We start from the raw sequence: 12604 nt of genomic DNA, 5'->3' as shown, positions 1-12604 counted from the left end.
GGGGGAGCTTGTGTTCAAATTGGGTGGTGTGACGGTGACTAGAAATGCTTTAACAATGAAGAATGTTGGGTTATGCTGAGGTTGTTAAATGTCACTCTTATATAAACTAACTTTCTATTAATAAACCTCTAATGTGTCTGTGTTTGTGCCTGGTTCATTTAACTCCTTCTGATAGTGCACTGTGGCAGCATCCGGCAGACGGCCACCATTCTATCCATGAGCAAAGACTGTCTGCGCACAGGGGACAAAGCCACTGTTCACTTCCGCTTCATTAAAACTCCCGAGTATCTGCACGCCGATCAACGCCTCGTTTTCCGAGAGGGCCGGACCAAAGCTGTGGGGACTATAACTAAGGTAGAGTTACTTTGCTGGATGGCAGTCGGCTTTCTGCTCCAGGGTGGAATCTGCTGTTTATATATAAACCTGAACACACCTGTGGTTGGAATGAAACTCTCATTAACACACACAAGCAAACTTTTTTATTTTGTGATTCATCTGTTGGTGAGGTAGACAGATGTATACGGAATGGATGTTTTGCAAACTTTCTGTTGCCTTAGTATCTCTGCCCATCTTAAATGGAGTACTGTTTCCAGCACTTTTTGTGGCAATTAATCAACAGGTCAAGCACTATCTCTAGAAAGAGTTAACACTGAAGGTCAATGCCTCTGAGTGTGTTCAGCATTTTCTGTCTTTATTTCTGATTTCCAGCATCTTCAGAGATCTGATTTTTCACTTTGATTTTTACTCCCACCCTCTCCTCAGTGTTTTCCTGAAAGAAACGAGGTATTCGGCCCTCTAGCTGGTTCCACTGTCAATCAGATCCTGGTTGATTTTTGCCTCTCTCCTCCAGATGTGTTTACCCAGTACAGGTTCTCCCCAGGTTACAGCAGGGTTCCATTCCTGTGAACTGTTCGTAACCCAAACACCTCGCATCGGAATTGCGGGCACAAGCAGAGTTCCCACACGGCAGAAGATGCCTGCAGCAGCCAACAATTCCATATCACCAGTCTCTCAAAAGCTCATTCAAATGTACAGGCATTTGTAAGTTGGGGAGGACCTGTATAAATTTATTAATCTCCAACCCAAATTTTAATTTTCTGTGTGAAGGTGCTTCCTGGTTTTACTCCTGAATAGCCCAGCTGTAATTTTAAGTAACAGCCTTATTCCATACTTCATCAGATGAAGTAATTCCTCCTGTATTTACTGTATAAAATCCCAGTTAATATTTTAACCCTTGTACATTTGGAGGAGAATAAACCTAGTCTGTGTAAACCTTCCTTATAGTTGAACCCTCTGCCCTGTGGGGCACCATGTGGGCAATTGTCAGTCACTGCACAGAAAGGCTGAAGCCACATGTTGTTGCACCCTTGTGCAGAGTTATAGGACCCCCTTCAGATCTGAGACTGTATGAGACCCTTCAACTGTCACAGCCTTTGATTTTGCTTTTGTCAGTATTTTGTTGTTTCAATAACTTGGCATCTATATTGTTCAGTCACTAACACAGTGACCTGATCATGGGGTGACAGAGAATCTGTTCAAATATCCGAGCTAATACAGGGTGGTTGTGGATTGCAGGAGGTGGTGGGATTGATGTGTGGTTCTAAACATGATTATGAATCTTGTAGAGCAACACAAACCATTGAGAAGGGGAGTTGCATTCTTACAGCTTTTGAGAAATGTTCTAATCAGCCCAGTGTACCTGTGGTAAGAACTGACGAGCTTCCTTTGCAAATCAGCTAATCCAGACAACGAACACGTCGCCCTCCAACACCAAACCGCTCCAGCTGAAGATGCAGTCGACAAAGAAAGGCACCACAGTGAAGAAGGAGGAGGTGCCGGCAGCAGCAGGCTTGACCCTTGAGGAGGGTCTGTCCTCGGGACAGGCAGCAGCCCTGCACACACTGAACCAACCTCAGGTAGGGCAGTGTCTGGGTTACAACTGGTTTACTTGGGTGAATGTTTGCCCCATTGTACATGATCTGTAGTGTCACTAGAGGAAACTTGACCATAGCTGTACAGCATGGAAACAGGCCCTTCAGCCCCCTCAATCCATGCTATCAAGTACCCAATCCCAGCTCATTCTCTTATTGGACATGTTCCTGGTTGTACCTGATGGTTTTGAGGGTCTGGGTCTGTGGGGTGGTGCTGGGTGTTTCAGCAGGGGCTGTTTTGTCTCGTTCACTTTGTCCGTCTCTTTGCTTTCTCTTGCTGCACGATTTTCAGATGCCTTCAGAGGAGGATAAACATAACTGGGATGTTAATAAGGAAAACAAGGTAGCAGTATGGATTCACTTGTTCTGCTTTATTGGGACTGTGGTTTGATCATGTGGAGCATGTTGCCCTCCAAAGCAATCTGTATCTACAGATTGGTGCTATCATGTTAAAAGTTGATCTATCCAAATCTCCACTGAAGGGGAAGGTGATCAATTCCCAGTTTGTGCTGAAATCCAGTGATTTGAGTGAGATTTGCAACTCCCTTCCTAAAACAGTCCAATACACCCACGAGAGAGCTTAAATCATCCAAGATTCCCTCTTGCTTTTCTGGTACCCAGGTAGCTGACCAGGGCAGTACAAGGTTTAGCCAAGGCTTCACACGTTCTGGCAAAGCATCTGAGGGCAAGTTATAAAACCAAATCCCACAGAAAACCATTGGGGTCATGTTATCTGTGCTAGCAACTGGATACTTTGCAGTAAGGACAATGTCTTTAGAAAGCTAGAGTTGAATAGACTTGATTATTACCTCTTGGGGGGTGGCAGGGGGGAGTTGTCTGGTTTGCTGTGGGCAGTGGCTGCCATAACCTGCTGTGCATCAAGAACCTGGCACTTGATTGTAGTAACAATGCACATGCCCTCCCATGGATGTATGACCAGTGCAAGTGTCCCTTTTGGTATTGTATGACCAGCGCCACATTATGGGAAATGTTGGCCAGACCCAGCAGTCGATTAAACACTGGCAGGCAGGGTACTAGGATACTTGTCACTTGCGATCAAAGAATTTCTAATTTTTGTTTCTCCTGTATGATTTTCTTCCTAGCCCAAGACCAGTGGAGGCAGAAGGCGAGGAGGACAAAGGCACAAGGTGAAATCCCAGGGAGCTGCTGTGACTCCAGCCAGTGGTTGCTAGATAGGTCAGAAAGTGACTGTGCAAGGCAAGGAGATGTGTCTCCTTCCGTCTTGGTCACTGCTTCCCTAACCCCTCCCCCATTCTCCTTCCCTCCTTTCCTTTCCTCCCCTGCCTCTGGGCAGGGCAAAACCAAGCCTCAACCTTCTCAGAATTATTATTATGGAAGTCTAGAACCAATTAAGTGACATGGGAATTGTTACCTTTTTTTAAAAAAAGAAAAAATTTTTTTGGAATGGATTTTAAATTTTTTTTAAACCATTTGCCTATGGCTGATGTCAGTGTCAACTTAATGTCTCTTGAATTTTGTGCATGTGTTGCTTTTTTGATATAAAGATGTTTAAGTAATCAAACACTTGCTCTAGTGAGTTTGAAGAATGCAAGGGAAATGCATCCTGGTTGTTTTATTCCAGTATTAATTTTAATTTGTACTGACCACCTTTTATTTTAATCAGACTCTCACAGTTCATTTAATCTCTGCTGTGACTGAATTATTTATTAAAGATATTGGGTCAGTTTTATTCTATTACTTTACAAGGAGGTTGTAGTGACCTTTACAGATCTCTGTAATTAGTCCCATATTGTGGTCATAAAAACCTGTTACTTAGAGAGAGGATGAAACTATATTGTTTATATAGACTTGATCGTCAGATCTCTGCCAAATGCCAAAATTGTCATTTGGGATGTTGTAGCCATCATTATGGCTGCAACAGGATTAAAATGTATCTAGGTCTCCCTAAAAATAAATATGATTTGTGGGGTGGGGGGGGAAGTAAACTATTTTGGAGAGGACTTGTTACAAGCTACCCCCTGATGAGTAGCTGTCTATTGATCTTGATCAGAAACACAAGCTGCTTTGTGGGATCTGGGCTGGTTTGGGGGAATTTGATCAGCTTTTGTCCTGTTCCTTTGGTGGGGTTGGTGGGCTGAGGTTTCAATTCAATAAGGCCCAGTCTTTGAGATGAATGATTCTCTTTCATCTCTGGCATATACAAGACCTGATTCATCTCCAAATTGTAATGAACCAAAGAAAGATGGTGCTGATTAAGCTGGGAATGTTTGTTATCCCTACCAAAATCTTGCAAACCATCTTCACCAGACACCCTGCCTGCCTCCCACTTGAGCTGAATGTAGCAAAATCTGTGTAGTTGGTGAAGCCCTTTTGAAACCTCTGTATGATTGGTACTCAATCCAAAAGGGTGAGGGAGTAAAATGTCGGGAGCTGTTCATATTATATACCCAATACTGTGACAGGTGCTTATGCCTGGAATGCTGACAGAATCTAAGTGCTTTATTTTACCAACACTTTTTTTTCCTGTGTCTTTAAATATTTACTAATAACCAGTAGCTTGTGCACAGGCTGTTAAGTGCACTCAGTCTTGAACAGGGTCTAAAAGCTCCAATCCTGTTTTTGTGCTTTCTCATACTGTTAGAATATTCCACCAGCACTAGGGGTCAGTCATGCACACAGCAAACAAGCAGCAAAGGTATACAAATTGTTTTGGGAATGTTTTCTGCAGCTGTAGTTCCTGGTGCTGATGTTGGATTAATTCAGTAAGGGCCAAATTCAATATACAAGGTCCTAGTGCAGCTTATTTATTGTATTACAATCCAATGGTCATAGAGGCTTTAGAGTCAATTGGAACTGCCAGGCTGCCATATCTCTATCATTTCGGAGAAAATGGCCCCCCTCGACCTCTTCCAGTAACGTTCAAACTTAGAGGCATGTTGAGAATGATCACCACCAGAGGGCTTCAGCCCTTCCCTTTCTGTTCAAGGACAGGGCATTATGCTGTATTCATAAATAAAATTGTTCCATCTCATCGAGCTGTTGGCTCAGTTTGGTCCAATGAGAAATTTCTTTGAGGTGTTTGAACTTGACATCCACACTTTGTGCAGTGTTGTCCAATGCAGTAGCCAATTGAGAATCTAGGTTATCGGAATGACTAAAGCATTCATTGATCCTGATGCTCTGTACTGTAATTGTCAACCTCTTGTGATAAAAGGAAAAAAGTACTTTAAGCAAAGCTATAAAGCAGCCACAATGATCAATGAGTGGTAGGAGATATTCACAGGTGAAGTACGTGTTTGAATATTGGGTATTTTAATGTTTGCATTTGGTTAAGTTGGGATTTTCTATTGGACAACACTGCTTTTGAACATGTTGTTTTAGCTTCATTGTTCAGAAATGAGAATTGCTTGGGTTGAAAATCTAATAGGACATTGTATTAGATCTGCAATCAGTTTGTTCATTAATAACATGATCTGAACATAACCAGGGACAGCCAAAGCAGGTTGATTTCTTCTGTAGTTTCTGTAACAGCCATTGTACTAAAATCTTCACTTCTATAGTGCCTTTCACTGCCTTGATCCTAAAGCAGCTTTTAGTGAAATAAGAAATCAATGCAGCAAACTCTCAAACAGCTATGAAGGATAAATATTGGACATTCAGGAGTTTAATACTTCCTGAAACAATGACACTGAAAGAGGATCCATCTGGCAGGTTTGATGCAACAAAATGATCAGCTGCTGATGGACCAATACCTTATGCACCTTTTTGCTGTCATTATTATTGCTAGCATCTTTCTATGAAATTTAAGTTAGCAGAGTGAGTGTGGACTCTTTCCAGAACCCAGTGATTGTTGGGTCTGTAGAGAAAGAGACTTCCATGGTTTGCTCAAAGCATAAGAACGCACCTCTTGAATTTCATAATGATTTAATACTTCCCTTCACTGAAAATCAGCACTTGTTCACATCATCATAGTTCAGACCATGATTTCCAGAGGGTTAGTGCAATAATCTGACCAATACTGTGTATTCAACAGTGTATCTGAATAGACTTCCATCAAAAGCCTGCATGCATGCTAAATTGCTGAGCTGCATTGACTGTGGGTAAATGCCACAACTGCTTTAAGTTTGTGTACACTCTCTCAAGCAATAGCACCTTAAGCTGGGGAAAATCACCTGAACAAATCTTTCCATTTCTACCAATTCATAAAATGGTCTTAAACAATACTTAACATGGGTTCACACATTTATTTTGCAAGTACAGTTAATCTGGCAAATATGACTAAATATTTAACCAAACCAGTGGATATCTACAGTAAAAGATTGATTAAGACTAACAAAAATTCAGGCGTCTAAGTCAGTCTCTTAGATTGAATTTCCTGCACAAGTAACCAGTGAAACATCATGGGCTGGGCAGAAGCCAAAGAGTTTAAGCCAGACAATGTCACTGGAACAGTCTAGCAATTTTTGTCAAACTCACTGAATAAATGTTGTTACAGCTAGAAGAGCAGCAGATGGCAATATGGATAAAATTCCCCCAACCTAACCATGAAGTGACTCCATATCCACTGCTCTTTGCCTACCAAATGAAGTCTAATCCACATGATAACTGGGCTTAAGCAGCAAGACTGCCCAATGCTGGGCATCAGTCATGCATTTGCTACAGTGCCAAGATATCAGATCAAATGAGGCAAGAGCACTAAAACATTAACTACACTGTATAGTGTCACAAGCAATGAGTGCAAACAATCCTTCAAAAATACTGACAGTATCATCCAACAAAACAATGATGTGGGGCCCAGGAATAAGCAGATTTTTACCATTCCAGTCATAGTGTATGGATGTGGGTCTAGCTCACTTAGAAAACATTGAACTGCACCCTTTAATTAGTATTCTTGCACCCCAGTTATTATAAAGATAAATATTTGTACATTAAATACTCAAATAAATTAATGTATAAGATACACTACAAATCAATTCTTTGGACATCTAATTCCTTAATGTCTAAAATGAAAGGGACCTGTTCACCTCAGAGTTTGAGATTCCCACCTCTCAGCATCGTAGGGAGCAGCTCCTGGGGGGGGGGGGGGGGGGGGGGGGGGGGGGGGGGGGGGGACTTTGCCAGTTAATTAGCTGATATTTACCTGCTAACTCATGATAGCAAACTGTTTGATGAAGAAGTGGAGATGGCAGGGAAAGCATCATGGACTGAGTTTTGCCGATGCGGAAAGGTGCAGAGGTTCCTTAGGCCCATGCAGTTTGCACTAACCCTTTAGAGCATATAGCAGCAGTTTTGACCATCAGCTACTATTGACACAGGCAAGCAATCAGAAAGAAAGCAAATTAATGTCAATTCTCAAAAAGTAAAGCTTGTGACAAAAGGCGGCCAGGTCCCTTTTTAAATCCTGCAATGTTTACAAAAATAAAAAAAAACTAAGTACAGTTCCTACACCAGTCCAGTCTTTTTAAAAAGAAAATGTAGAGAAGAATTTTTTTTCAGAGATTCAGGGTATCTCAATATTGCTGTATTGAGAAACTCTGGTATTATTGACCAGACACTGTCATGCATGGAATTAAATACACTGCGGGTGACATCCTTGCAGAAGTGGTGTGAGAAACTATTCATTTTAAGAGATTGTTGTGCATTTATAAAAATAATTATTTCAGGGCAAATGAGGAACTGAAAGCTCCAAATTGTAGCCTGAAGGCTAAATGCTAGTATCAGCAGGCAGAATTGCAGTGGACAGTTTGGTTGACTTTTGTTTTCTTTTCTTGGAGGAAGCAGACAATTATAGCTTTGATCGGACACCAACTAAAGTGATATTGGATACAGTGGCTGCTTCCATATCCCATCTCCCATCAACATTAAAATCACCCCAAAAACTGAAACTCTCACAGAAAGGAGTTTTATTGGGAAGCTTCTACAGTTGTACCTGCTGTCCAATTACGGTTATCTCCTCCCCTCATTTCAAACAGTAACATCTCCAACTCTGCAAAATACCTGCTTCTCACATCTGCACTCGCCTCTCGATCCTGCTGTGCTATTTCCAGATTCAAAGGAATAACAAATCAGAAAAATTGTCCTATTGAATATTATGGTATAAAAACAGCAATGCTTCAAAAGAGAGATGCTTTGGCCCAGGTTTGTGCAGTTGAGTGAAAACCCTGAAGGGATGAGAGGACTTTTTACAAAAACACGTGACACACACAATTTTAGTCTTAAGCATGCAGAGGTTTCTAGTTCTGAATAAGAGCACAACCGTTGATCTTTTCCATGACTCTTGAATCTTCCAAAATTGCACCTTCACTAACTACATTACCAACAGCTCAATACAACTTCACATCTTTCAATGTGACCCTTAAAACCATATGCAGACACCTAACCCGCAACCACTGTGCCAATACTTTAATTTTTAGTGAACTTTGCACTTGTGCGAGAAGCCATAATTTCAGACACAAATGTTAGCATTTATTGTCAGAACATGGCTAGTACTCAGATTAGACACAGCATACAGTTCCCTCTAAACTATCCCATCAAATACTCCCAAGGCAGAAACAGCATAGATTTAACAACTTTTTATACTGTGCTGCCCTCCTGCTCTGGGGGAAGTTTGACCGGACAGAGTAAAATTCTTGCTGTTCTATCACGCTTTGCCAGGTGCGGCTACAAGATAGGTTGGATACAGAGTAAAGCTCCTCCTACACTGTGCCAGGGCAGGGCAGCGCAAGTTAGACGTGGAGTATAACATGCTGGGATTATTGCCCCAGACCAACCAAATTTTGACCCTACAACTAATCACCAGCAAGATATTTTTCCTGTACCTGCCAGCTTGTCATATCTGTCTGAATGTGTTAATGTCATATCAGAGGCAAAAGATAATACTGTCCCAACCCAAAGCACTTATAGGGGAATGCTCCACTAATCTCATGATCAGAAAACATAGATGAAGTGTTGGATATGAAACTGCCTTTTACAAAGTTGGAAGCTTGATTTGTCTTGAGAGAGGACAGGAGGACAGAATATTAAAACCTCAACAAAAAAAACTCTCCAAACTGGTGTGAACTGCAGACTGTATCACAGACCAAAGAACAGGGCAGTACTAGGAGAGATGACAGAAACAAAATTACCACCACAGCAGAGTGTAAACTGTAAACATGGTCACAGAAGCATTTGTAAAGAAGGGCAGCATAGACAAGAATACATCTTCAATAATAAACATTTCTAAAAAAAACTGCAGAATATCTATCTTTACACTTAAAAGTATTTTGTGCTATAATTATTGTCCACTTTTAGTCAGGATAAGTCTTTCCTGCAGGGAGGTACTGAAGCTTCCTTGGTCAGGGAAATGACAGTCACTGCACAAAACTACGAAAAACTAGGTCACATGGCTCAGAATACTGACCACTGTGGTATGCAACACCAAGTGTCCATAGTTTATATCAGAAGGTGGCACCCAGCATTCTGTTTACATGGTTAATATTATGCAGGATTATAGTTTAAAGGGATTACTCCTATGGGAAGTACGTAGGAGTTGCCACCACGGTTTTGGTCACCTGCCCTAATCTCAATGGCTTGGCTTAAAAATATTTTGGTAATGCTCCAATTGAGTGATTCAGGTATCTTTTTCACTTTAAAAGGGCAATATAATGCAGAATTGTTGTATTTATACTGTAGGGTGTCACTGTATTTAGTAACCCGTTAACATTGCAGTGAGTTAGTGCACATAGCAAGCATTAATACTGCAGTGGGTTATTATATGCAGTGACTACTAATACTGTGGAGGGTTAGTGTATTCAAAGACCATTGATTCTGCAGTGTACTGCTGAACTTTGCTGTAAACAGCTACCATTAATACTGCAGAGGGTTACTGTATACATACAGTAATACTGTACAAGACATTGTCCTCTGAGGCAGTGCTCGAGTACTTTCTGAAATGCAAGCTCCATCCACTTGCTCTATACTGAAATTATAGTCATTTGTATTTCATCAATCCTACACTAAAGCATCCAACTAATAAATATTTAAATATAACATTACAATCTTATTATTGACACTCCAGCAATAGTCAAATGATGTAACAGAGTAGTACAGGGTTTAAAAATCCAAGCTCTTGCGTTCTCCCAGTCGTAGTCCTGTAATCTGTGTTTGTAAACTTCCGAAGTATTCCATATAGTCCACCTTCCACCAGACCTCACCAAATATGTTTGTCATCCATCTGGGAAAAGGTGTTGACTGAGTGGGCCAGAGAGGAGAAAGGGTGAGCGGATGAAAGTCCAACCATTCTCACTTACTGAGACTCAAACCAAAAACAAAAACTTAATGACGTTGTTTGACCTGGATACTTCAATAAGCAAGTTTCCAATTAAACACGTTGTATGGGGAGAGTTACCGAATTTGAAAGTTATGTTCAGTATAGAAGATTAATCACTCCAAGAGTTTACTAGCACCTTTGACAGTTTCTCAATCAAAAGCTTAGCAGAGAATTTTTCCCTGCTCGTGGTGACCAGTAGAGAGGTCTGCAGAGGCAGGGATCCATATTATAGTCAGAGACTTTCTCTCTGCTAAATAGTGGAGTAAATCTGTTCCACCCATCTTAACCATCTCTCACCTTAGCTCTTAGCGATTCCTAAGGCTCTAGATTTCCAGAGAAGCACACGTCTGACTGATGATCGACTGGGAGACAAGTAATACAAGAAACCAGCAGGAAAGGTGCAGAACCCTCTGGGCTGGTTAGGAAACACTGATTCATCAGCCAGAGTGACAAGTGTTTCCTGCAAATTTCAAACTAAAATATCTTCATTACAAATCTATCAGCAGACACTTTCTCTCCTTCCAGGCACATTTAACAGAAACAAGGGCTGATATTTATATCTACTGTTGAAAGTGTACAGGGAATAAATCACACCTATACTGATGGTACCCAAGAGCCTATCAGGCCAGTGAGAGATGGGACACTTGCCTCACTTGCTGTAGCACCCTTTGCTGTTAAACACCTCATTTACTTGACTTGTATTATGGCTAGGCTGACTGTGTCATCCCGACTGCGGTCAATGTGTTATTCCAAGATTCTTTTGAGACTGCGTTCTGTGATTCACTTGAGTTTCGGTCCCACAATTGCTCCCTCCTCCAAGCTCGTGGTCCTGACTGTGAGCGTTGGCTATTTTTTGTTTAATAAAATGAGTCATTCCAGCACGCGAGGTCAAGAGATGATGAATCCAGAGGGTAGGGGAACCACATCAGAGACGTTTTATCGCTCAGACCTGGGTCCCAAAACTCGAGCCAACACAAAACACAGATTAGTAAACATATGACTGCAACAAAATGTAAACATCTTTTTAAAAAGGTAATTAAAAAAATAACCCCAATGAGAAGCATTGGCTAAAGGTACAGGCTACGAGGCTGGGACGCTTAATAACAAGTTAACACCTGGCAAGAACTAATGGACAGAGGTGGCTTCAGATCACCACACACCAGCAAACCAGCTTCCCCACTGCGCTCCAAGGGTCTGTGAATGTACCAGGCCACATCTGTAATAAAGTGACAGCACCACTGGCTGAGTGACCAGTGCAAAAGGAGGTGGTGAAATCACAGGGATGCTGGTCGTGGGAGTAAGCCAAGCCCTTTCCCTTGCAGAAGACATGACATCCACCACTCAACGACAATCCTACAGGAGGCAGCTGCACTTCGAGTGCTCATTCAATCCAGTGGCTGCGTCCTGCAGAACTGATTGGGAATTGTATACAAGTGCTGAAGGACTGGGGATGATCTCTTGAATCAGGCAATAGTGCATGTTATTATCCCCAGGTGTGGCTGAGAGAGTGGGGCTACAAGAACCAGGTTCCTCGACAGTGCATCCCACCATCTCTATGTCGCAAGGGTGCCCCAGCCATCCAACAGTTACCAGAGCCGAACATAAATCTTTTTCCTCCCCATCTCTTGAGAATGACCTAAATCCACCCTCCATCTCTTCCCACAAGCAAGCAGGCAGTAATCTGCTAGGTAGATTGGTCAGTGAGGGGCCCCAACCACACCCCATCAACGTGATGCAAACGGAGGCCACTAGTGGAGCTCTAGGTTTAGCCGGTGATCACGGAAAGCTGTGAGTGGCATCTTTAGGCTACTGTACAAACAGAGGCTCCTAATACTTCTGGTGCTGCTAAACCAGGCATGTCGCTTTCCAGTTCAGGGCACACAAGGGTTATTTATCACAAGTAGGATCCTGTTTGTCTTAGTGTCACCTTCACAATCATCCAAAAGGAAGAACTTGGTATATTTTTGTACTTGAGTTGGCATGGGTAGGAAGGAAAAACCAGTTATAAAACAGATTACTTAAGATGAGCTGAAACAGAGACCCCTCCAACTACCATCATAACAGGAACGGGTTGGTGGAGCTTGGAGTGGGGCCAGGGGCAGGGGGTGTTGGCATGGTAACGTAGGTCGAGCCCACCATCCCTTGCACGCTGGCGCCCTGAGGCATGCCCATCACAGGCATGGTTACCATGGGAGCAACCCCAACACCAGGCATCGAGGAGAAGGGGGCGCCGCTGACGTTCACGGGTCCAAAGGGGGTCTGGGTCACGGCCATCATGGAGCCGGACACCTGAGCGGGGGCGGCACTGTGGAATGGGTTCGCTGTTGCGGCGGGAACACCTGTGGGGATAGAGAGAGAGACCACATTAGGAACTCTCCCATCT

At 42.4% G+C, this 12604-nt stretch overlaps 2 protein-coding genes across 8 annotated transcripts in view; one reads left to right on the top strand and one right to left on the bottom strand.

The window, feature by feature from the left end:
• LOC127585667 (GTP-binding protein 1-like) overlaps nucleotides 1–5994 on the top strand; it is a 30379-nt gene extending 24385 nt beyond the window's left edge. The window contains exons 10-13 of one of the 2 annotated variants that reach the window (XM_052043311.1): nucleotides 176–354; nucleotides 1737–1916; nucleotides 2224–2274; nucleotides 3035–5994. In XM_052043311.1, coding sequence (XP_051899271.1) covers nucleotides 176–354; nucleotides 1737–1916; nucleotides 2224–2274; nucleotides 3035–3124 — 500 coding nt within the window. In that variant the 3' untranslated portion in view covers nucleotides 3125–5994. The remainder of the gene's footprint in view (nucleotides 1–175; nucleotides 355–1736; nucleotides 1917–2223; nucleotides 2275–3034) is intronic. The other variant, XM_052043312.1, reaches the window with a different exon arrangement.
• A 143-nt stretch (nucleotides 5995–6137) lies between these two features.
• Nucleotides 6138–12604, bottom strand: part of LOC127585668 (epsin-2-like) — a 36838-nt gene continuing 30371 nt past the window's right edge. For 4 of the 6 annotated variants that reach the window (XM_052043314.1, XM_052043313.1, XM_052043317.1 and 1 more), the window contains one exon: nucleotides 6138–12560. In XM_052043314.1, the coding sequence (XP_051899274.1) occupies nucleotides 12277–12560 (284 nt within the window). In that variant the 3' untranslated portion in view covers nucleotides 6138–12276. The remainder of the gene's footprint in view (nucleotides 12561–12604) is intronic. The other 2 variants (XM_052043316.1, XM_052043318.1) reach the window with 2 other exon arrangements.

The sequence above is a fragment of the Pristis pectinata genome, chromosome 33, assembly GCF_009764475.1.
Source record: "Pristis pectinata isolate sPriPec2 chromosome 33, sPriPec2.1.pri, whole genome shotgun sequence".
In the NCBI taxonomy this organism is placed as follows: domain Eukaryota; kingdom Metazoa; phylum Chordata; class Chondrichthyes; order Rhinopristiformes; family Pristidae; genus Pristis; species Pristis pectinata.
This window is presented reverse-complemented; position numbering and strand designations above follow the sequence as displayed.